This window comes from Melanerpes formicivorus, unplaced genomic scaffold (assembly GCF_026170545.1).
Source record: "Melanerpes formicivorus ecotype bairdi unplaced genomic scaffold, bMelFor1.0.p_v2 SCAF_6, whole genome shotgun sequence".
NCBI classification, from domain to species: Eukaryota; Metazoa; Chordata; class Aves; order Piciformes; family Picidae; genus Melanerpes; species Melanerpes formicivorus.
This window is the reverse complement of record NW_027142358.1, coordinates 12536773-12561154: the sequence shown is the minus strand read 5'-3', so window position 1 is coordinate 12561154 and position 24382 is coordinate 12536773. Positions and strand designations below refer to the sequence as shown.

The 24382-nt window shown below is 44.2% G+C and overlaps 1 protein-coding gene across 1 annotated transcript in view; it reads right to left on the bottom strand.

The window, feature by feature from the left end:
* Positions 1-24382, bottom strand: part of TLL2 (tolloid like 2) — a 91216-nt gene that overhangs the window by 54997 nt on the left and 11837 nt on the right. Inside the window, exon 2 of the mRNA XM_068139756.1 lies at positions 1937-2047. Coding sequence (XP_067995857.1) covers positions 1937-2047 — 111 coding nt within the window. The remainder of the gene's footprint in view (positions 1-1936; positions 2048-24382) is intronic.

Here is a 24382-nt window from a genome sequence, read left to right as displayed (position 1 = left end):
TTTTCTTTCTAGACTAAAACTGGAAGTAGGTGAAGAGAGAGAAAGTTTGAAACATCTAACAGTCTCAGCCCTCACCAGCCAAGGCAGACCTTTTACTAAAACAGGCCATCTTCAGCTGGGTCCCATGGAAAACTACGTCCTCTGTCACCCCTAAGTACGTGGGAACTTTGTTTTTCCCCCAGAGCCTGACAGCTGCAGATGCTCCACACAAGCTAATAGGGTGTACATTTATAAACAGTCCAACAGTGTCAAATAGCAGTTTTCACCCCTCCTCCCAGCTGAACAGCGTTTTCTGGGGACATTGAAACAATGCAGACCAAGAAGAATGCCTGGCCTAACAACATGTTCAGAGCTGCAGCTCCCAGATAGGAGGAGTCTGTGTGTCTGTATATACGTACTAAGTACTTCCTCTGCTATACAACTAATCCGATTAACAGCTTTGGGAAACTCTGAAATGTTATAATTCAAGGGGTCTCATTCATGAAAGGTCTTGGGCTGTTCCTGTACAGAGGTTGCATTCTTCCCACTGGAAATAAAAAAAGCAGCAAGCAGGACTTTCTCCCAGGAAGAATGCATCCCAAACCCCACCATGCTGAAGTAGACCACCCTCTTACAATCCTAAGTGTCAAGCAAACCCTGCAAGAGAAGAATCAACCCTTCCTGCCCCTAGAGAGATCCCCCTTACAGGGCAGGTGAACACAGAGATCCCTCTGTGCCTGCTCTGCAGAAAGCACGACAGTCAACAGGGGACTGCCCATTTGTCAACTTCCACTTCCTAAGTGGCTGAAGACCAGGGGGACAAATGAAGCTTGTCAGAGATGAGGATAGGGACAAGTGAGTAATGTGGCATCACCATTCACCTAATTCAAAGCACTCACACCAGCCTTGCCTCAGTCAATGAAACATGCAAGGAAGAGACTAGAGCAACAACACAACATGAGCCATGGCTGTAAGAGACCAGTACCTGATACATATCACTAAAAAATTCAGTACATTTGTCAGATGGCACAGGTCTGGCACCAGTTCCAAGCATTGTCTGACTTTGCTTCCCCAGTAGTTTCCTCATCTAACTTCAAGAAATGACAAAGGGAATGTGGAAGGGATGAAACACTGCCCGTACCACTTACTTAGTCCTTATTTCCTTATTTATCTTCTGCTCTGAAGGCAACCTAGTCTTAATTGCCTATCACCTCAGAAAGAGTCCCAGCCCAGAACACGGTATGACACAACAACACAGAACAACTGAATTTGCTTCTCTGCCCTTCTCTGCCCAGAATGTCAGCAGCTGTATGAGTTTAATCAATTACACTGGCATCAAAAGCACGCCTCTGTGTTGGATGTGTCATCTTTCACGCTTACTCCAACAGGAAGCTGGAGCACTGACCGCCAGAATAGAATCTACACAATGCTTAGATGCTCTGAAGCCAAAGCTAGGCAGTCACAGGGATACAAAACCAACCACCAGTCCTTACAAATGACACTATATGAGCTGAGATGCACACAGGTCAGGTGAACACACAATTTGAGTGATTGCTGTCTCTACCCAAACTACTTGCTCAATCCATTAAGATCATACACTGCAGAAAAAGAAGGTGAGGACAGTAAGAGGAGTCAAAAAGTAATGTCAAACTGACTGTTCCTATTTCAAATACATTTCCTGCCAAATTTGTAAAAGGGACTTCCTTGTAGAAAGAGATCAGTGCTGAGAATTTGAAAATCTTCTCCCTCAGACAGGACAAAATCAATTATATCAAATTGCTATTTGTTTTCTGTTTAATAAAGTTCAGAGTGGGATCCCACCTCAGTTGCATAACTAAGCTCTGCATGCACTTTCCTGCCAGTTGGAACAGGCATTATGAATGAGAGGGAGCCCCTTCCTCCCCAAGGACAAAACTAGGGAAACGAAGGCCTCACCACCTCAGGGTGGTGTCCTTACCTGAAGTGTGTCTTGCATTTCCATCTGAGTGCTTTGTTAAGTCATCGGTTCTGTCTATTTGAAACAGCTTCAGATCATCTTCATCTAAAGCGATATCTCCCCAAAAGGCAGCTGGAGAGAAACAAACTGCAATTAGTTCAGTTTTTATTTTGGAAGGAAAGTACAGTTTCCATATTGCCTGCATCACACCTAAAAGGTGATGGTACTCCACAGATCAGAAAAAAGGTAATACACAGCAGTACTTTTAATGGTACAGAGTGAACATTGGTGGAGGCCAGATGACAGCATTTAAGTTAAGCCACTGTGAAGATCCACCAAAAAGGGCTATTCAACCGGGATTCATCATGTTACTGATTGTTACAGGTCTGCCTCTCAACCAAACACTAATGTGATGGGGTTCACATTAAAGCCTAAAAAGAGGACAATCAGCAGTATTTCCCTAGTTAGTGTGAACAAGTTAGCTAAGTTGCCCATCAGAGCCTGAGATGCTGCACCATCCCCAGGCCAAAAATTTGCATAAAACAGGAGGACAGTGATGGAGGACTCAAGACCAGCAGCATACATCTAAAGGCAGGGCAGTACACTGTCTGGATAGGGACAGTAGGACAGGCAGGGCAGTAGGACACTGTCAGCCAGCAGGACCTCATACACATAGTTAGCTCTCAGATACTCTGCATTGCTTTAAATCAAAGTTGAGAGTCAGCCTACTGTTTCCACTTTAATGGAGAAATGCCAGTTACTTATCCCCTTGAGAATCAGTTACCCACATTTAAGTCCGCAGAGCTTTTAATTTTGCAGAAGTCCTTGAGTTTTAGCCAGAAGCCATGAAAATACGTAAACAAACTGATACCTTGACATTCACAGCTCAGAGAAACAGAACTGGAAATCATCTGAGCAGAAAAGATTATACCCCAGGAGTATCCTGACCAAGCAGAAAAGATTATACCCCAGGAGTATCCTGACCAAGCTGATGCTGCACAGTATATAGATAATATTTTGAGAATTTGCACAAACTAAACACAGGTGAAGAAGCAGTTGAATGAGCAGAACAGATCTTTCATAGACAACAAACATAGCTGTTAAAACTCATAAGAGAAACCTGTGTAGACTGGCACAACCACACCAGTAAATTATTCAATGGAACAGTACAAGACAACTCAGTAAGTCAGACAAAGAGCCATGTCTGCAAGAGTGACCAGATTTGATTGAACAATTTTTTCTTCTCTTATTAAGTCAACAACACTTGCATTACTTTGGAGAGGAAAAACATCCCACTGCTACACTAGCAACATCACTGATCCAAGTATGTTAGGCTTGAGAAAACAACGGGTTTTACTAATGGTCGTTCTTCACTGAGAGAGTCGTTAGGCATTGGAATGGGCTGCCCAGGGAGGTGGTGGAGTCACCATCCCCGGAGGTGCTCAAGAGGGGATTGGACATGGCACTTGGTGCCATGTTTTAGTCATGAGGTCTGTGGTGACAGGTTGGACTCGATGATCTTTGAGGTCTCTTCCAACCTTGGTGGTTCTGTGAAATGTGAACCTTTGAATAGAAGAAGCCTGAAATCACATCTGTGCCAACTGAATAATGAAATGTTAACTCAGAGAGTGACTTCTGATACAACATGGCACCAATTCTGATGCAGCGCTTGCCTCCTTTATTCTGCATCTCAGCACCTCAGTCAGTACAACAGCATTTGCCAGTGTCACTGTTCTGGGATGTGGGAAGGGTGAGAAGCCTTTGGCTTGGGCACATCCCAGGTGCCACAAACTGCCCTAGCCAAGAGCTGCTATGAGCAGCAAAGCCCTGGCACAAGCAGAGATGTACTCAGATGCTTCTCCCTTTCCCCTGAACAAAGCTGTTTTCCTCTGGTTACCTAGCTACAGCAGAGGAATAGGAGACAGCCTCAAAGGAGGATGGCTCTGGCTTTGTAGTTGGATCTCCTTAAGGGTGACACCAAACCCCAGAGTACAGAAACACAGCAACAGCACCAGAAGAGACCGTAGTTAGTACAGACAAACATACACGTAGACGGACATCAATCATTACTAGGTCTGTGACCATTTTAGGCTGTGCCTTTAAGAAAGGGACAGTGCTGGAACACTTTGGCTGAATATTTTGAAAACATTCAGATATTCTAAACTAGTTTCATTGGTAGATTGGTAGAATGCAACTTTAAGTTTTAGTTCAGTTTGAATCTCATTCTGTTCCAGTCTGTTCTGCCTTTCCAGCCTGTCTGCTTCTGAGCAACTAGCCGGAATGACCTTGGATAACAGATAAGAGGACTAATCCCTGCATATGCTTTGAGGCCTAACAAAATTTCATCCTTATTAATTACCTTTTCTCTCTCTATAGCCCTTTTGGGGAAAAAAGGGAGGTAGGGGGAGAGAGGGGGTACAGAGGGGGAACCCTCCTCTGTCCAGAGGAGGGAGTTTTGTTCTGATTACTTTCTTTGCTGTGTATTCCTGTATATATTGTAAATACTGTATATATTGTGTATATACAACCTGCATTTCATCTTGCTTGTGAATACAGCTCTACCCTTTGCTTCTCTGACTGAGTCAGCCATGGTTTCTTTCTTTGTGGGGGAGGGAGAACTGAGTGGCTCAGTTGGTAGCACATAAGACCCTTAATGGGATAGGTCATAAGTTCAAGCCCGCAGTGGGCAGTAGTGTCCTCCCTACTCTAGTCATGAGGTTTGTGGTGACAGGTTGGACTCAATCTTTGAGGTCTCTTCCAGCCTTAGTGATACTGAATACTGAACCTCCTCTCACCACCACAAAGCCTCTGTTTTCTACACAAACACAAAATGTGGTCCAACTTCTTGGCAATCCAAGCCCTCACAATGAACAAAGAAGTACCTAAAATACTGTCAGATCCCCACCAGACAAGTCGTCTACCAGAATGGCCAAATATCCCAAGCCGATTGGGAATGGCAGGTGTAAGAAAGCAGAAACATATGCTCCTGTGACTGCAGTTTGAAGAATGGGCATTTTATCCATCTAGAGACATTATTTGTTCAGGATAATGTAGCAGTCAGGGAGCAAAGATGCAAATGGCATCCCAGGCCATCTGATTCTCTCTCCAGCATCATTTGGTAAGTCGCTATTATACTGGCCCTACCCTCCTGCCAAACCTAACATTTCAGCCTGAGACCATCACTTCAGCTTTGCCATCACTTTAGGCTCTCCATGGCTCTTTTCCTTTAGAAAGTCTGTTTCTCAGGCTGAAATACAGCATGCCAAAACACAGCTTTCAGGACAAGCCTTTAGCATGGATTTACGTCAACTGAATTGTTACATTTTCCTTCCCAATGGAACACAGCAGTTTTCTCCCAGTTTAGCAATGGAATCTCTTTCTGTTACAAAGCCATACATCATCCTGAAAGATGGCCCACTACAAAAGCTGGATTTGCCTAGCATTTATTTCCAGCTCTTTGCAATCCCAGGGTGCTCCAGGGGAACCATGATTTATCACAGTCCCAAACCAGCTGAACAACTTTCCTCGCTGGAAGTCCCGGCTGAGAATGCTGCACTGCAACTTCTCCTGTGCTGTCAAAGGCTCCTTCCTAAAGGCACGCAAGCCTGAAAGATGCTTGCTTCCACCCCAAGGGAGCTGTCCCACAGGAAAGCCCAAGCACTTTATTTTAAAGGGTCACAAGTTCAGAGACTGCTGGCAAATGAAGCATCTCAAAGCATCCTTTCTGATTTCCTTTACCAAGATCTCCTTTTTAATTTAATGTGGGAGGACTTCCAAAACAGAAAACACAAACAAAAATTGAACTCTCTGAACAGCAGGCTAACAAACTTAGAAACCGGTATTTCTCTTGGCAGAGAGCTCCACAGTGTACAACCAGGTGCAAACTCTTAATGCTCTGTGCAACAGCATGCCAGCTTTTCTTTTAAAAGAAGGAGCTCTTACTGAGGTTGATGGAGCCAAAACAAGAGAGTTTGCTTCTATGCTGGACTAGTAACCTGCACTAAGTACCTCAAATGTTTAACCTCACCACCTCACACCATATGCAACCAGACAGCATTTGTCTGTTGGGGCAAAGGGGAGGATGACTGTGTTTAATAAACCAACCCAGCACCCAAATGAAAAAAAAATTTAAAAAGCAGCTTGGCAAGCTGTCTTCATTTCCAGCACATTTCTCTCCCAGGAAAACAGCCCACGTGCTGGTGTCTGCATCATGTGCTGAGCACAGAGGTGCCACGATATCTGGAAGGTACAGCAGATGGCACTGGGAAGAAGAACACCTTCTAGGCAGAGGACAGGCTGAACAGTTTCTCCAGGTGCTTCATGCACAGCCACACAATCCAAACTTAATAATGCCTTCACAGACCTCATTTTACACAGGAACTTTCTGGGGATGCTTTGTCAGGCTCCCACCCCAGAGCCGTGTGACAACTCAAAGTGTCTTTCTGAAATCTTCACCACTCCTTCCTCCAATCCATTTTTTCCCCACAACACCTCCAAACAATTCCCTTCTCCCATTCACTGCTTGTCTTTTCCCTTTTTCCCTAGCTCTGAGTAGCATAATAAGATTTCAGGGGAGAAAAATAGTTTTGCTGTCTCTTAGAAGAACTCAATACAAAAGTGTTCACAGAAGTTTAAAATATTCTTTTTCCGTGAAAAGTGTGTTTCATCCAGGTCTTTTAGCCAAATTCCTGTTCTTTCTAGTTTTCTTTTCCTTTTTTTTTTTTTTTTTTTTTTAATCAAAGACAAGTAGGAAAAAAATTTATCAAGAAAAGCTTCTGGTATTTGACCAGAAAAGTGACTATCATTGTTCTTAAAAGTACGTATCAACACAAAATGCAGTATTGTGGTTTGTTAAAAACTAGGTTGATCTCCTAACACTTTAAGATAAATATGTGGGGATGGATACCCTTGACCCTCATCTCTGTCAGTTCCAAGTTCATACATCATGTGAGAACCACTTCAGCTCTCAGAAGAAATAACTCCACGCTTGAGAAACATCACCTTATATCTGAGTTTGAACTAATCTCCAACCACCAAGCTGGAGCAAAACCTTCATCCATTTGCCTACCAGGACCCCTTTCCAGGAAGCCCCCAATCCTGCATCAGTACGAGGACATGGCTCAGCAGAGCAGTCACCCTCTGGGCACTATGAGAGACCACTGAAATTTTCTGCGTAGCACTCATCAGGACCAGCTGTGACAAAGATTTGCAGAAAAAGAAGCCCTGGAAACAGGCATATGCTGCCTATTTGGAAAGCTCCATCCAACCCACTCCATCTCAAACATGGCCTCTTCCACCAGCTGAAGCTTTCATTAAGAAATGGCAGATTTTACATGCTGTGAGTGGGACAGACCTAGGACTATGCCCTCTAACTTGAGCCAAATAAGCCTTCTTTCTGTGGGGCCAGAGTCATGCTAAGTTAGTATATGTCATCAGCTCAGGGGTCTCATCTGGGCTCTCAGCCCCTTTGCACAGTTACTGACAGACTTCATAACAGTTATTCCAGTTTAATTTTAACAGTTTTGTTGGAAGGACTTTACCCTTGTTCAGCAGGTTTCCCCACAGTGCAATACAAAAATGAGCACAGAAAACAAATAGCAACTTGAACCCAAGTAGATGAATCAAACTTGTTTCACCAATACTCACATCTCAGACTCAGTTTCTGCTGGTGTTCACAATCTCCGTGCAGAGATGATAGCTTGGTTCCCAAGCATGGAAGCTTCATGACTGCTTGTGCCAGTCCAAAACATCCAAGGAAGGAACATTTACAAAATCAACCTTGGCACCTTCAATTTTGTGAGCACCAGCAGGCAAGCTGCCTGTGTGTGTTTTCACAGTATCACAGTATCACTTAGGTTGGAAAGGACCTCAAGGATCATCGAGTCCAACCTATCAACTCAGCTGTGTCAGCCAAGTGATGAGCACACCACATGGTTGTGGCTCACACTGCAATCAAAAGATGTGCTCTGAACCTACCCATGAGATCGATCACACATGTATTTGTAAGGGATGATGTCTATCATCACCTAGATCTCTTCTCTCTACCATCTGCATTGCTAAAAGATCCTAGGGCACCAGCACCCCCTGTTCTACAGTTGATTTACCATATCCAAATGGTACAAGGGAAAAACAATGCCCCACTTTAGCAACATGAGCTCCACGCTAGAAGTGTTGGGCTTATGTCGACGCAGGTAGGCAATAATGATGCCACCTCCTGGCAAACAACAATATGACTATGCATGCAGTGGCAAAAACATGCAAGTTATTTTTGAGCATTTGCTGAAGCTTCCCAACTTGACAGGTCTGAGTGCTCAGAGATTTAATTTTCAGCCCTGGCCACACTTTCATTAGGGCTAACACTCTGTGGTCTAAGAATAAAGAAATAAATCAACCAACAGATCAAAGTGCATTCCCAGCACCTTCATATTTCTTTCTTCTCAGCAAGACAGCCTGCTGCTGTTGCTGAACCACCTGCTGGCACAGGAGCCAGCAGAACAGTATTCTAAAGAATACTAAGATTTACACCTTGAAGAAAACAACTCGACACATTCCTTTGGAGGACATAACAACTCTGTCAGAGGGACAAGCAAGGACTCCGAATAAGGCAGAGACCAGTGAAAGAAGAGAGACAAAATATCCCAGACCAACACTTTGGAAATAGGGCCAGGTCCTGAGCATCAAACACTGAAGCCAAAGGAGGATGTGAAGCAATTAGTAATAATGAGTCAAATAAAAGCATCAGGACCATCACACTCAGCCATTACATTTTCATCTGGATCAGTTTGTTTCTCTTCAGCAGGACTGATGAGAAAGTGATAAGCTGGCTCGAAGGCTCTGGCAGTAAACCCTTCTACACAGCACGGATGTCTAGAACCAGAGCCAGTGTCTGGCATCATCAAGGTTTCCTGGAAATAAGGACATAGCAATTTAGTTTTCAGTGGGCAGAAGTTCCGCTGCCCAGCAAACATTTCATTTATGAAACAAGTCTCATTTTTGTAGAGGAATGTCTTAAGAAGATGGTCCATTTCTAAATGGCAACAAATATTTCAAAACCACCAAAACATCCTTGGAATCAGAACTGAAATTCCTGTTCAGACTTGTGTAGAAACATGAATGGCCTAAATTATAATGTGCAGTGCTCCCACAGCACCCTCTCTTGGGAAGTTACCTACAGGAGAACAAATCAGGACAGAAATTCTAATTCGTGTTCAATGAATTTCCTTTCCTGAAAGGTGACAATGCAGGAACAAAGAAATAACTTTGGGCTTGAATTTGTCCAGAGCTGCAAATTCACACATGAGCCTACACAATGGGCAGCTTTTAGGAACAATGCCTTCTCTCTGAATGATGAATGACATGTTATTTTAACCAAGAACCAGAAAATTCAGTGGTATGATTGCAGCACCTGTACTAATTAGGTTACTTGAAAGATTTTTTAATTTTAATGTTCAGAACTCTCCTGCTGCTGGTTGCTTCCTCACTCAAAGCTTTCATGTTTTCTGCATCAACATGGAAGTCACTGTAATTCAGTGATCTATACATCCATGCCCGCTAATATGAGCAATAGAGGAGGGCATGTGTGCGCACACAGGTCTGGAAATGCATGCCACAGGCAGCAAAGCAGCTCCCTCTATGGGCTCCTAAATGGTTAAACACCTGTCTCTTCATAAGGAAGCACCGCAGGGGGGTGTCTGCTGCTTAATATTTCAGATTACCTTGTAGGGTCAAGGATGCTACTCACCTGTAACATGATGTGCAAAACCCAAGGGACTGGCTTAACCTCTCCTATTTCCCTGTGCTACCACTTCAAAGTGAGATTCTTCATCTTCAACTTCTGCTACCTCAGCATTTCTTCCCTCCACACTAGTATCTAGCTCTCAGCTGGATACACTCTCATCCCACCTTTGCCTGGACATCTCTATCACTTACTGTTTGAGGGAGCAGTCTGCACATAAGGTAGGCTAAAAAAATTTGCTGTACTGAGCTAGTGGGCTATGAAGCAATCTCTCTTTAGAGCATCCAGGAATGGTAAAAAAGCACACATTTTGTGTCTTTAGTGAGTTCCATCTGTAAACTGAGCAGATGATACCTTCTTAGCCTGTAGAACAGAGTACAAGGAAAATGCTTTTAAGCAATTCATAGTCTGTCTGTTCTCCAAGTTACACGAAGTTCAGAGCTGCACAGAGTAAAAGCCAGTGGTGACTCAGAACAGATCTTGTATCTTCTGTTTAAGCCAACGGCCTGGCAAGAAGCCACTGCCAAAAACAAAAAGCCAAACCCTTGATTTGACAACTTTACGTAATTTAAGCAACTCAACCATTGTTTCTTCTGTCCTAGCTGGTTTAAGAAATGCCAAACCCAGCATTTGCACAAAGCTACAATCACTTTCTCCTCTTCCTGGCCCAATTACAAGGGATTTAAGCAACACCTAGTGCTGGCCTTGCATCAAGGGACTGTTACACAGACAAAGATTTTTTAAACAAGATAGTTCTTTCTTGCAGTATCCCACATCATAGTAATAATGCACAACACACAGAAGTTGGGCACGGCTACAGTACTCAAATTGACGATAAAGATGGGAGCTGCTGCATCCAATTAATCCAAAGCTTCAGCCTGCTCTACATCCCCCAGCCCTGCACTAGTGAACATCTTCAGTAATTTGTTATGGAAATCAACAGAGGAAAGAAACACCCAGGACTGCCAAACCTTGAACCGCTGGGCAGACAGAAGTGGGTTTTTCCTTATAACAGTATGGTGTATTGAAACTCCCTCTTGCACTGCAAAGTGTTTAAACACCCTTAGACAGGACTGTCACAGCTCCTTTTTAGAAGTGAAAGAGCAGAAAGCCTTATATTCAGCCAGATTTAAGGGAAAGCTCAGGCATCAGACCAAATTAAGACCTTCAACACAAAATTTGTGAGGAAATGCTCTAGTCAGAGAGAACATGGCAGGGTGAGCTACATCTCAGCTTACAGGAGTTGGCTTCTGAAACTCCTTGATGTCTCCAAAGCTTCCCTCAGAGAGGTAGAGGGAAAGTAATAAACAACATCCCCCAAAAAGCAGCTGGTGCAAGCTGGATAAGCCTGTCACAAAGATAGCACTGATCAGGTGCAGCTTTTCACAAAAAGTACAGACAGGACACAGATGGCAGCTGGATCATAATGCAGGGGAAAGAGGAGCCACGTATAATTCTCTCCCTCTTTGACAGTCAGCAAGTGGTCAAGGCAAGCCCTGGCCTCCTATAGCTTTTGTCACACCCTGCTCAAATTTACTCTGACTAAATAAAGGCAGCAGAGACAAGTAACCTAGCCACCAGATACCTCCTTCCCTTGCCACCACCGCCACCTTGCAGTTCATACAGCTCTCAACCTTAGCAGAAGTGGGATCCAGGAAACAAAACCTCAAGCAGATAAAAGCATTTCATGCTCTGATTCTGCATTATAGGACCCATAAATAGCACAGTGACACTACTTGACACAGGCAGCACCTTCCCCAAGTGCCTATAAAGTGATCTGTGTTAGCTCAACTTGCAAGGCAGCAACACTGGCTTGGAAATTGTGTTGCTTCAGTTGCCCTTTAAGAGCAGAAGATGGCAAGGTTCTGGGTAATGAAATCCAAGAATGGATTTGTCAATTAATTATGGAGAAAGCTGTACCATGCAAGCCCCATCTCACATCCTCCATCATTTTTGCTGCTCAATATAACTTTAATTAATCTTTCCTTTGGTAATTTGATGGAAGGGTGAGCACACTGCAAACACCCACTGAGTATTAAATTGATTTCCTGTTTTATAGTCCTCTCTCCATTCCTATTGGTTTAGCTATGATTTGTGGCCCTTCACTTGGAGGTATTTTTTTCCACACTAATATAATCCAAAGCCCCAAGCAGCAAACACATTCAGAAAAAGTAACACTTTGCACAGCTGATTGCTTCAGCCCAGTTTTTGCCAGCACACACTCATGCTCCCTTTTTCTCCCCCCACCCCCCACAACAATTCAAAGCAACCACCTTATCTCCATTTCAGCATTTTTGCCTAAAAAAAAAAAATTTGTTAATGCTTTGGTCCTGACTAAACAATCAGGTCCTTGTAGTTTCCTGACTGCCATTTTTAATAGTGCATCTTAATTATCAAAGCACTACTTTAAAGCCTATTCCACTTGCAAACATGACCTCCTGCCTGAGGTACCAGACTGGTCTTGTACTATAGATATCTGAACCTAACCCCAGAAGACAAGAATACGAAGCTCAGTTGAGCTCCCTCAGTGAGAAACACCACCTTACCTTAGGCTTATAGGGCTGAAAGCAAGATCTTTAGCAGCAAGCACATGTCAGTGCACATACCCAGTCGGGAGTAGGTAGGAAAATAAGGACAACTGACTGCAGCCCAGTGGTGCAGCAATGCAACAAGCTCTTTTTGAAGGACCTGCTTCCCTTCTGGCCGTGACTTTCTGCAATCAATCATTTAAGACTGGAGGCAGTTAGGGATCACCCACTCACCTCAGCATGACCTTGAGGACAAGCACAGGGACCAAGTGCCATCAGTTTCTGTCTCAGGCATTCAGGTCCTTGTTCAACACTACTTTCTTGGTACTACAGGTTAGGAGACCTTGACCTAAAACACTTGCACTCCCCTCAGCAGCTGTCCCACAAGACAGACTTTCTGAGCCTTCTGGCCACCAGTTTCAGTCTTCTGGGAGGAGACAATTCAGGTCAGGCTTTGTCCTTAGGTAATTTTTGCACCGTGAGACTTGCCCTGGATTTATTCCTCTAAATTAAGTTGAGGAGAATGGCAGAAGAAAATTCAAGACTAAAACTGCTCTAACCCTAAACTTCATTTGGAATGGTGCAGTGGCTACACACTGTCCCCTCAGTGAGGACATTCCATCAGCCATGCCCATGAAGCAAAGTGAACTATTACAGCTTATTTAACTGCATCATTTGGGGACAGATGTTCTTCCTCCAGGCAGCCTGACACACTATGTGTCAAAATATCCCTATTCTTATCCAAAGCACTGCAGCAGTAGAATGGGTGACCCCAAACAGACAGGCAGGAAATTCACTGCCACCTGCCCACCCATAGAAGAAATTGGCTCATGGCAAAAATGAGAAGTGAAGCCATTAACTGAGATGCATCCTCAAAAAAAAAAGGAAGGTAGCAATCCAGGTCTGCTTGGAGCAAACTTTAAGGCAGGCTGACAATTTAAAACCACAAGGGGAGGTAGTTCATGACAGGGCAGACAAGGAAAGAAACATTGGTTTATTTTATTCATTGTTCTTTATCTACCAACACTGGGAGAGAAGTGTTGCAGCACTGTTAGAAGAAAGAAAAGAAATGGACAGCAGGCAGGAAAGAAATGGGAGCTACTTACAGAGGGCAGCTAATCTGAGCTGTTTACAGACACCCTGTGAGAGCTCAGGGATGGGAGGGTGGCAGGGGGGTGGTTTCAGCCATTAAAAATACAACGTGAGAATCCATTAATTTTCCATAGAAACAATGTCGTCATAGAAGCGAGACAAATCCAATCAGTCATGCAAATGTGCTGATGTTAAATTCTCAGGCCTGGGTGGGGACTTTGGGTTGCCAAAACCACAACAATGAAGAGATCAGAATGAGATTAGCAGCCAGAGTGGCTGCAGCACTGAATGGCACGGTGGGGGCATGGCATACAACCAAAGGCAGGCAGACTGTAGTGCGGTTCATGCCCTAGGCCAGCCAGAGGTGTCCCAGCAGAGCACACCAAAAAGAAACATCATCCTCACTTGAGATCTCAGGAACTGGGCAAATGCCACATTCCTGCTCTGCAAATGAGCAAGGACTATCACAGACCAGCTCACTCCAGAGAATGAAAGGCCCAGCATCCCGCAGGATTGGGAGTCTTGCAAGGTGTAAAATTACAGCATCAAAGAAAAGCAAGAGGTGATAGGAGGGGAAACAGGGAATGTGTCTCATAGTGCAGCACAGCAAAGCAGTAGGCAACTCAAGCTTAGGAGAGAAACTAAGGAGGAAGCAGATTGGCATCAGCACTGTCCCAGGCTCATGCTGTTCTGTGATGCAGCCTAAAGCATGGCATTTAGAGTCATAGAATTGAATCACAGAATTGTTAGGGTTGGAAAGAACCTCAAGGATCACCTATTTGCAACCCCTATGCCATGGGCAGGGACAGCTCACGCTGGATCAAGTTGGTGTTGTGTTACTGTGGGGCAAAATAAAAAACCCAAATATTCTTCCCCTCCCAACAAAACAAACAAACAAAACCCCCAAACAAAACAACAACAAAAAACCCACCACCAAAAAACCCCCAAGACTGAATGCACAACAAAATGAGACCTCCCTCTTCCCTCTAAAAATCAAACTTCAAAACCACTCCCCAACTACTACATATAGAAATGGAAATTTCTCACCCTGGCAGCAGAGCACAGCCCCTCCTTGTGAAGAATCCAGCCACCATCCTGGACTGGCCTCCCCACAAGTATTTAGGAGTCAAAAATAATCTCTCAAAATGAAGCGCTCCACCCCCTGCAGCACACAAAACACGACTATAGGGTAACGCCTGTGACCAAGAGGCTCCCGGCTAAGCCTCACTGCATGCAAAAATGGTTCAGAGAGACACATGAACAAAACCAAAAAAGTAGAGGTCAAAATACATCCCAAGAGATGTTTCACCCAGGTTCATCCATAAGCCAACATACTAGTATTTTTCATCACAAACAGCTGTTTGGCTCGCTGGTTAAGTTTGAAAACAATTAGGTTTACATTGGAAGCCTTTGCTGCTACAGCAAAGGGAATCCCCTTTGCACAGGGGCTGCCTATGCTTCTGGGGTGGTTGCTGGTGCTCACGAGCCTGGGCAACAGCTCAGCCCATCAGTGTCTGAGAGGGGGCACTTGTACCTGTACTATGCACCCCAGGGAAACTCCCCACATCACCAGCTTGCTCAGAAACAGGTATTTGCCAACTAACTCACCTTGGCCACAGAAACCTGACCTCTAATGCCATGTATTCCAAAGAGGTGGCTTTCCCAGAAAAGGACAATCCTCTAGGATACAGCAGTGCCCCAGGTGGAAACTGTGCTTCTAGCTCAGTGCAATGGCACAAAGCACAGGCTGCTGCATGAACACTTGGTCCACGGAGACAACTGAGGCCCTCTAAACCACCCAGTTACCTCTGGTCATTCCCTGCCTTTTTTAAACTCCTACAAGAAAGCCTGAAAATACAGTGCCTTTTCTCATCATTTGTATAAAATAAACAGGATCTCCTGCTTCCCTTTCTGCAGCTCTTAAGCCTTGTCAGCAGCCTGTTCAAATACCTGTCTGGATTGGCACCTTTAAAGATGCAGGGCAGAGGATCCAGCCAGCCAGCCCACCCACCCCAAGCAACACTCCTCAAGGCTGTTTTGTGATTGTGAGCATCACAAGACCATCAACAGCACCACATAAGAACATTGCACTGTGCAGACATCTCTTCACAGCACACAAAATCATCCTGCTGCCCTTGTAGCAGAGATTCTTATTCTGCCATTACCTACTTTTGTGTGGTTCCTTCTGATGTCCCAAAACTTTTTCCTTTCCAATCAGTCCTATTAGCAGTGCTTCCTGCACTCTGCTTTCACCACTTCTTCACCCTTTTCGGCTCCCAGATGCCATAAACTCTCCATTCTTCATCTTTGGAGTGTTAGTCACACATCGTCCAGACTCAGCCACCCAAACATCCAGAGCAACCATCACTGCAGTCTCAGCAGATCAATTGGCACATATAAAGTCAATGGTCTCAATATTCAAGACCATCTTTTATTGTCCCAGCCATACCCACCACAATGAGCATCCAGGACTGTGTAGCAAAACAACCCTCCCAATATACAAAGCTCCACAAAGACTTACATTTCAGAGGCTGTCACAGACCCAGTCAGAGACATCAGTTTTGGGTGTAATTTCTCCCCATACAAAATTGCTCTCAAGATTCACACCCAAAAGCCACAACAGTCACAAAACTAGCTTTCCTCACTAAGATCTAATTACTCTCTGTTTACTAGGATTGCTCAGAAAGGTGTTGAATTGAATTGTGCCCTAATTGGACCCAAGAGCTTTAAACTAGTGTGTCAATGTGCAGGTGAAAGGCACGATCAAGGGAGTCACAGACGTACAGTCTAACATTGACAAAACTGATCCCTCACCAGCAGTGAGCAATCAGGAAAGCAGTGAAAGGTTAAGTGTCATTACATCCATTCATCTTATTCATGCAGTGGGTGCCCATGAGAAGGTGGCCTTTGTCAACAGACATCCTGCAACATTCTGTTTCTCTGTTTCTCTTCAAGCACTTAACTACATCTGGGTGAGGATGTGCTCCCCACTTCCCAAGCAAGCCAGCTGCACCCTTCACTCGCTCAGACACCAATGACAAAAGCCTGCTGAAGAATATGCATCTGTTTCACGTATGGCTCATACAGCTAATTTAAACACTTCCCATATGCTGCCAAAAAGCTGTGACCAAACGCCACTTACAAATAAATGGGGAGATTGTCTGGCTTCCACAGAGAAAAGTTTCATCACACAGCTCAGAGCAACAGCTCCTTTGTTCCCAGGTCTGCCTGGGCTTCTCCAGCTCCTTCTACAGTCAGATGCTGCTGATAGGTCCAAACTCTTGCTCCCACCCAGGATTGTGCTGCCACAGGAACACTTCATGGCCCACAGTGAGCAGGCCTTGGAAAAGACCCAAAATGAGCAACTCAACATGTGAAAATCCACTAGGTAAGAGAAATCACTTACTCACAAGACAGGCGGGCTTTTTGTTCAGACCTCACTCTGACATTACCATTGGGTGCCAGGCTGTAGCTGTTAGAGTTCCTCAAAGAATGAATGAAGTTCTGGGGCTCCATGTAAACTATAATTTCACATGTCCACACTTCACTGTGCCACCGGAAAGCTGCATCTCGCTTTTAGTGTGGCCATTGTGGCTTCCTGCACAGTTGCAACCTAGCAATAGGTCATTTGCCATGTTACAGTTAAACTGCAGCCAAACTAATGGTCAGTAGCTGGATAAATGGGAGGACTAAGCAGGTAGCTAGGTAAGGCTGTCATTCAGGAGTACTGCTCTCCAACAGGTAGATCTGGTTAGGGAAGCAGACAATAAATACCTCTACTTGGAAAGAAAGGGGAGGTTACTAGGATTTAAAAGTTTAAAGGGGAAAGTACATGGATTCCACTACTTTCCATGTCAATAATGGCACATTACACTTGCATACTAAGAAAGTGCAGTGCAGCATCTGTGCCAACTTAAGCAGGCCTTGCAAAGGAAAAGCTACTTCATCTCTGTAGATGAAGCCTGCTGAGGCAGACACCAAACAGATGTTCCAAAGAGCCACCCAAAGATATGTTTCTCAACCTGTCCAGGAGAAGCGAAGCAATTTTTCTCTCAAAGAAACCCAAGGTAGAGCTGGATGCCCCAGCTGCTCCTCCCAGTGCTCTACCATTAGATAGACCATCTGCTGCTGGCCAGTTACATGGTGCTGGAGTTATCTTCCCTCTCTTGTGGATGAAGATTTTCAAGTCCTCACTACTTCACAAGGCAGTCGTGCTACAGAAAGAACAGCTGGACCAAGAAAAGAAGAGAGCATTCAGCTCCAAGTTCATTGCACATTGGGCTGTTTCCCATCACTCAAAGCAAGGGGATTCACATCCACCAAAGCTATCCAACTCCTATATCTAGTAGCCACCCCAAAGCATCTCTTCCCTCTTTGGAGTAGCTGTCTGGGATCACAGACAGAGTTAACTAGAAGTCCCCCCTGAATCTGATGTAGGGTGAAGCACATGAACAATTACTCATGCAATTGATTCACATGGTTTCCATCATTCATAAATTCATATGCATAAAGGGGAGGCATCAGATTTGCACTTAACCGACCCAGACAGCTGCAGATTTCCATAAGCACTAAGTGCCTGCAGGCAGAAGCCGCTCCTCATGTAATGCTGTTAAACAGCTGGAATGAATGGAAATGCTATGTGATTCAGCATGCTAACAGCAGCCACCTCTGCTTCCTTCACTGTTAGTGCAGGGTCCTCTCTAGTTCAGCCTCTTCCCATGGGTCCAAATTACAGGAGTTATTTAATGCCCTGAACTCTGCAGGAAGCCTGGAGCACATGCAACTATGAGGCTACAGTAATGGGAGGCTACCCTCAGAGAGTGCTAGGAACGTATCCAGGCTTTCCATTGTAGTTTGTCCCCTCATAGTAAGATGTAACTTTTTGGGATATCAGGGCAGAACACACAAGTTTTCTCATGAACAGGAATCCCTACACTGGAGATTTGGTATAGAAGGAAAATCAACACACTGCCATCTCCAAAGGCAAAGTGGTAGAATTCACACAGACTACAATTGCTAGTAGATCCTCTGCCATGGTGCCACTCAGCTGTCTAAAAGACAGAGAATTTTTTTCATCCTTGCTCAGCATGCACCTCCCTGGCCCTGTAAGAGAAGAGAAAGAATCCCTGTCAGCATCAGTCCCCTTCACCCCACAGCTGGATCTGTTCCCGAAGAAGCGTCACACAATTGTATAGTTAGTGACTATCACAATGCATAAGCAGGGCTGGACTGAAGGTGCCAAAGCAAATTTAAATTTTGACATTTCCCAGCATTAATAAAATGCCTTTACAGGCAGAGTGAAGACAGCTTCTTACCCTGACAAGTTGTTTGTGCCCTCTGGATAGCAAACAGTCTTGTGTCAGGAGTGTGCCCGTCTTTGAAGTGGGAGGTTATGGTTTAACAAAAGCAGAGAGCAAGGGGGAGAGGTGACAGAGCTGCTCTGAGGCAGCTCCCAGGATTTAACAGTGCCAGTAGGGTCTCTCTGCATTAGCCTTGCTGTGAGGCTGTGAAGCCCTTTTTTGGCCCAGGCTCTGAAAACACTTCCCAGGTCCAGACCAGTATCAGGAAAAAGTCCAGCCCCAAGAACTGCAAACAAAAAACTACTTCCAGTTTCCCACAGCCTTAGGCCAGGCCTTGCTATAAGCACATTTGGGCATTAACAGGAGGCAGAGTCACCAGCCCTGCTGATTCCTGTGCCAGCTCTAGATCAGTGGAAAGCAAAATGAAAGCACTTTCCAGAAGGGCTGCCCTGTCAAAATGCATTTTCAGCCACTGAGCTATTATAACAACCCAGCAGCCAGAATCTGCTTCCCCTCCTGTCAGTTATCCTTCTGCAGCCACTAACAACACAGTTTTTAACCCATCAAATGTCAGTGGTTCTCTGCATGATATACACCTGCACTTCAATATTAACCTTACACAAGATTAAAACCACCATAGTGCAGTGCTGCCTAACATGGTATTCAAGCTGTACTATTCTGACTGCCCTCCCAGTTTTGCACAGATCTGCAGTATAGTGGGGAGCAAACCTTCATCCACTCTTCAAACACCTGCAAGAGCTCCCTCACCATCAGACACTGAAGAGCTGAGAGTAGGAAAATCCATTGATAAAAAAGGGTATTAGCAGGCTCTGGAAGTCTGAGGAAGTTCAGAAATTGAATATTTAAGACAGTCCAGAAAACATAACTCAGTTGCTCCCAACCATCCCTCAAACAAAGCAATCAGCACATGACAATTGCTTCTGCACACTCAACTATACAAGTAGCCTCATGTCCATGTCTCATCATTTATCAGGACATTACTGCCCCACCATCTTCATCAGACACACTCAAACACTCCACACTCAACAGTCACGCAGTATATACACCATTCCTGAGAGATGTTGATATGATGGAGACTGTTGAACTACAGTGCTGACAGAAGGATGACATAAACATGTCATCATCAAGACCCTTAAGTTTTTGTGTCCCTAGCTGCAACAAAAATAATTCTGTCATCACCACAAAGAAAAGGTTTGCATCTAGCAGAGAGATCTATATTTTGTTGGCATTTAATGCTGGTTAGGCAGGATAAGTATAGCTCATAGTGTCCTTCACATCATAGTGTCCCTACCACGGGGCATGGCATAGTTTTCACACAGGAAATAGGTATCATCAGACGGGGAACCAGCATTTCTCTTGCTGCTGATAGCCTCACATACTAAGCTGGGTTTTGTCTCTTCACCGTGTCTGAGTGCACAGGAAATGCTATAAGATCAGTTATGTAAGATGGCACAATGGGTCAAAGAGCAAGAGAAATATATTTCTCTGTCCTTATTCCTAGTAGGCCCTTTGACATCCACAGACTAGATGTTGAAAATCAATCATGGCTCTCATGAACCTCATCCACTCCACTAGTCCTAGATCCAGTGACCAGAAACAGCCAGTGGGAAGTCAGTGGATGACAACCCAAGGAATTTTACAGATCTAGAAACAATAAACAAAATCCAAAATATTCCCAAGGGGAAAACAAACAAACAAAAAAAACAAACAAAACACCACCACCACCAGTGCATTGCCCTAAATACACATGCTTCTGCCATCAGCAGGGTTCATACACAGTTTATATTGTATATAAACTACCCTAAAGAGGTGTGCTGTCACTGCATGCTTTCCAGGTGCCACTGGAATGAGGTCAGGTTGTGAACTACCACAAGCTAGGAGGTGCTCCTATCAACTGCTCTCCCCTAGTCAACCCTAGTGCCTAAGTAGAATCTCAAACTAGCTGAAAGCAATTTCTAAGCTCATACAATCAAAGCTTCTCTCTGGACTGGCATGCTCCAGGTTCAGGGCAAGCCATGGAACCAACTCACCCACAGCACTGCCTCCATACTTACTTTTGTTGATGCTGGTGGAGAATGTGTATCTACTCTTACACATCTCAACCTCTCCACCTTGTCCAATACAGCTGACTGAGTGCTGCTAGAGAGCTGCTGCTGACGCTAAGAAGATTGTCCCTTTTATTCTTCTTAACCCCACTAGTTCACCTGCTGATTGTCCCTGAGATGAACACCACCAGCAGGCACCTGTAGACATCACAATGCAGAGTTACCCACATGGCCCATATGACCATATCACAACTGGGACTGGACAAAGAATAATTTCTCATCCATTGCAGGGGTCTAGTAGTAAAGGCAAAATGTTCTTCCCTGAAATCTGGGCCAACACAAACACAAGATGCTTTCTGAAACCATGCTTTCAACCACAAAACCTCTAAAAAAGTAACAGGATTTTCAAACTTCCAGTTCTAGAAGATGTACAGATACTACTGGGATGAGTACATTCCCTTCCTACACTGTCTTACCTTCCATCACCTCCCACCACAATTTGTTAGATGCTTACCCAGAGAGGAAAGGTGATGAGGGAGCAATGACATGCACCACCTCTGGTCATCCCCTCTCCACTGCAAGTAAGTTAATGGTCACATTCAAAATTATCCCTCAAGCCTGAGAGGTCCAATACTCAACTGCAAAATGTGCAGCAGAGAAGCACTAAGCAATTTCTATGAGGACTGAAGCATGCATACAACTGTCCTTAACATCTCCCCAACTTTCCCCAACCAGTGTGATCTTGGAGTTCTTAATGAAAGGATTTTCCTGTAGTAACAGAGCATGGATATTTCCTCTATTAAAAGCAGCTATGTTCCTCTGCATGTTCCCAAGACAGAGACAACAATTGGGAGGCTTTGGTCTCAAAGGAGACAAGAATGGAAACTAGTAGACAACACTAACCAAACTTCTGCAACACTGACTCACAAGTGGGTAAGGAAAGAGTAAAGAGATGCTGAAGTTAAGCTCTGGTTCTGCTCATCTCAGGAGACTATGAAGGCTAAAAGCTTGTGTAGCTCCAAAAAGAAAGCAGGTTGAAGACAAAGCTATCCAAGATCACTAAAAACAATGAACCATCTCTGGCTCAGGGATTGTGGAGTCTACTACAATCAAGGAGACTTTCTGGAGGTATCCCTCTGGTTTTCACCTCCTTTGGCATTTACTGCTGACCCAGTGGAAACAGGGTACTAAGTTTGTTCTGAGGCAGATCAGCCATTCTTAACAGTATGTTTCTATGGGATCATTTTAGCTTTTGCAAAGTTCCAAATAAATAGAACAGATTTATAAAAGCTCTTTAGAACGTATTTCCCAAGTGCTCATCCATACCTCTGCATTCTCAACAACCTTTTAAGTTCTGGTCTGAACTGCCTTTGGTGGAAAAGAATTTTTACAGAGGACCTTCAGTAAAGCAGCAGGATGTAATCATCTCTCTAGGATGCTCCTAGAAAGAAGACACAGTAAAACCTCCAGCATGTTGGGCATTGAATGACTGGGCAAGGTATGTAAGCAGGGAAGGAATAATGTGATTACCAGCTGGGAAACTATTGAACATGCAGAGCCACAGAGCAGTCTTCATGACTGGAAAGCTTCTCCAAGTCCCCTCTGTTGTTCTATTCTGCCCCAGCTCAGAGAGTAACAATAACAGACTGGATCATTCCTACCAAAGCACCACTGATGGTTTCAGAAACGGAGAAGGTATTCAGAAGAACTTGCTTTGCAGGGCCTAACTTACAGGCAGCAAGAGGACAAGAAAGAAAATGCAAGGCTGAAATCACCCCCAGACACATTCAGCTCGTTCAAAGCTTCCAGCAGGGGGATTTAGCAGGGCTTAAAGCAGTTCTCTGTGACTCTTTGTCACAGGAGTGTAGGTACAAACAAACAAGAGCTGGGACAAAGGGAGTCAACACATATTTTATTAGTAAAAAGTTAATCGGCTTAAAGTGTGCTACTAAATAAGGAAAGCTTACATTAAAGTGACCCACCAAGAAAAGATGCCATGGAAATAAAGTTATAGGAAGTACAATATAGTCTCTATGTTCTTTTGTAATCCAACATGATAAATATTCATGATTCTGGGTTAATGGGGTACCCAGCTCTCAGCCACCACAATAGTTTTTTGTTTATTCTCAAGACCATGAACTTTGGAACCATGAACCTGAATTTCAGGACTCTGCATTCATGCATGTTAGCAAAATTCAGGCCAAGGCAGGGGGATGGAGACAATGCCAGGACCTTGGCTTGTGATGTGCAATGGAGGCTTCTGGCAGGTTTTTGATAATGAGTAACAACAACAGCCTCAGGATGCACATAACTTGTGTACCCATCACCCCCACTGCCTCACCATCAGCAGGAGAGAAAAGGTACCACCTGCAACACAATCCCATCCCTTATCTCCAGCCCCTTCAACAACATGGCTCATTCCAGAATTTCTCTCTCTAAAGGACAATGGCATCCTCAGTTCAGCCCTTATGGGAGCAGTTGCCTGCATCATACAGCAGCACCATGAAGCAGACGAGAGACCTGCTCTTTACACAGGAAAGAGGACCTGCATACCCCTAAACACAATCCTTTCAGTCTTCATATTAACTGAAAGGATGCTTTGGCATTCTGAAAACAATTCTGCAATGGAGAGATCACCAAGCTCCAACACCTGAATTCCCCTGTATAGAAAATGTCCACGCAAAGCATGAAGAGCCCCAAGACTCCATAGCCCTCCCCACATCCAGTTGCTCCTGATAGCAAAATTAACAGCTTTCCTAGTTTTGCTATGAGACTTTGCAACTTGTATTAACATGCACAGATTACTGCTCCCTCTTTTAAGGTACGTTTGGAGTCTTTGGGGTTAATGAAGAATAGGAGAAAAATATTAAAAAAAAATACAGCAAACAAAACTAAAACCATAACAACCATAGAAACTGAAAGTTCAAACCCTTGAAAGAAATAATGAGGAAAACAACTTTAAATGCCAGACTGAACGCACTCTTAAGACTTTTGAGCTTATCGGTTTGTTTCTTTACATATATGCTCACAAATTAAAGCAAAGCCTATAAACTGGCAAGGTGATCAGGAGTTTCCTGGTGCGCATCACTCAAAGCATTGACTCACTTTCCCTACAAAAACGTCCCACATTCTCCCACATAATGTAGCAAACAACAAAAGCAAGCCTTCAAACAGCCTGGCACCAAACAGCCAGGACCTGTTTTGCTGAGAGTTAGAAGCACAGCTCTCCACTCCGCGTCACAGTGCATCAGTCTGCCTGGACTACAAAATGACCTTGTACCCCTTTGCTGACCCCTCAGGGTTTATCTGCTTATTTTAGGGACAGTGCAGCCTAAGATTTATAAATTAATAGGATCTGATCTTCATGTATCTTCCTTTAGGACAACCTAGACATTAGGACAATCTAGATGTCAAACCTTGCCACAGTGATCTTTATTTCTCATTTTGGCATAGCTCCTCATTCTGATCAGCTGAACCTGAGCAGTAGTATGATAGGCAGTGCAAAGGCCAACCTTCAGACTACAGTTTCCTGTAAGAATACAAAAGTCTAAAAGGAACAATGATGTTCCCTTAGATTTTAAGTCTGCACAGGACTGCCATAACATATTCATATACAAAGAAGAGGAATTCAGCAAGAACCATGAAAGCTGACAAATTAATACAAAATATTAAAGTGTATTTTTGGAAGGAAAACTGTTTCTCCAACTGGTGAAATACTTGCCTTGAATCCCAGAAAGGCTCTGTCT